The sequence below is a fragment of the Rutilus rutilus genome (assembly GCF_951802725.1).
Source record: "Rutilus rutilus genome assembly, chromosome: 17".
NCBI lineage: Eukaryota > Metazoa > Chordata > Actinopteri > Cypriniformes > Leuciscidae > Rutilus > Rutilus rutilus.
The window spans coordinates 36,724,648-36,726,067 of NC_140230.1; the positions used below are offsets into that span (position 1 = coordinate 36,724,648).

The 1,420-nt window shown below is 33.0% G+C and overlaps 1 protein-coding gene across 1 annotated transcript in view; it reads left to right on the forward strand.

Annotated features, from left to right (window-relative positions):
* The window catches only part of csmd3a (CUB and Sushi multiple domains 3a), a 317,979-nt gene extending 317,383 nt beyond the window's left edge, over nucleotides 1-596 (forward strand). Inside the window, exon 71 of the mRNA XM_084386048.1 lies at nucleotides 204-596. Coding sequence (XP_084242174.1) covers nucleotides 204-363 — 160 coding nt within the window. The 3' untranslated portion in view covers nucleotides 364-596. The remainder of the gene's footprint in view (nucleotides 1-203) is intronic.
* The last annotated feature ends 824 nt before the right edge of the window (nucleotides 597-1,420 follow it).

Sequence of the window (1,420 nt, forward strand, 5' to 3'; positions counted from 1 at the left end):
GTGTGTGTGTGTGTGTGTGTGTGTGTGTGTGTGTGTGTGAGACGCCCTCTGGTGTTCAGATGGAGTATTTACTACCGATCAGCCTAAATAATCATTAAATAATCGCAGTCTTTGCCAAATCGCTTGTGATGAATTGTGCAGCTCTATGAGAACAGAAGGTTATTCTGATGCCTGATGATCTTTTCCCTCTCGTTCGACTTCAGAAAGTCTGATAAAGCGGAGTTCAGCGGCTGCTCTGTGCATGAAAACAACAATGGTCAGGCCACGTTCGAGAACCCCATGTACAACACCAGTTCCAAATCCATCGAGGGCAAGGTCGTCCGCTTCGATCCCAATCTCAACACGGTTTGCACAATGGTTTGAGGATTCGAGCTGGTCGAACCGTCACTTTCTGTTCCTTTAGTCTCTCCGAAGCACAGTTTGGGTTCAGTACTCACACCACAGCTCAACGCTACGCGCAGATTTGCAGGAAAACGTCGTATTCTTCACAGTTCGAGTGGAGAATTATATATATTATATACATCTCACTCTGAGAGTGTTGGTTTTGTATTTAAAAGCAAACAGAAACATAAAAAGGTGTGTGTTTTTTCAATGTTGGGCAACGATTAATCGCGATTAATCGCATCCAAAATAAACGTTTGTTTACATAATATATGTGTGTGTACTGTGTATAATTATTTTGTAAAATATCAATTTAAAAAAATGTATTAAATAAAAAAAAGTATTTATATATAAAACATTTATATTTATATATAATAAAAATGATATATATATATATACACACACACACAGTATATACATGCAAATATTTAAGAAAAATTGCTATTTATATATAAAATATTTATATATTTAAGAAATATTTGCTATTATACTGTATGTGCTAATATTTAAGAAAAATGTGTAATTTATTTATAAAATATTTATATTTATATATAATATAAATTATATATAAATATACGTGAAAATATTTCTTTAAAATATAGTATTATATAAAAGTGTGAGTATTTATATGTAGAAAATAATTCTACACGCATACAGTATATATTATGTAAACACAAACTTTTAACTTGGATGTGATTAATCGCGATTAATATTTGCCAGCACTAGTTTTTTTAAGCAAATTATTTTAAGCGTTCACACATACAGCGATTATACAGAGTTGATAAATGCTTAACTTGATGCATTCGGTCAACAGTGACGACATTAGATGCGATCATGTGATCCGTCTCGTCAGGATCTCTTAGAGGAAAAGGTTCACTCGGGATCCATAGGGTTCTTGACTTCATTTTATGGCAAAAAGGTTCTTTGTAAGGAGAAATGTCTTACTTTCATTCATTTTTTTTTTAGTACAGTAGTGGCCATAAGTAATGTCCAGTGACATCCTGATCCTTTATTCAAATATTATTTAAAGGTGCAGTAT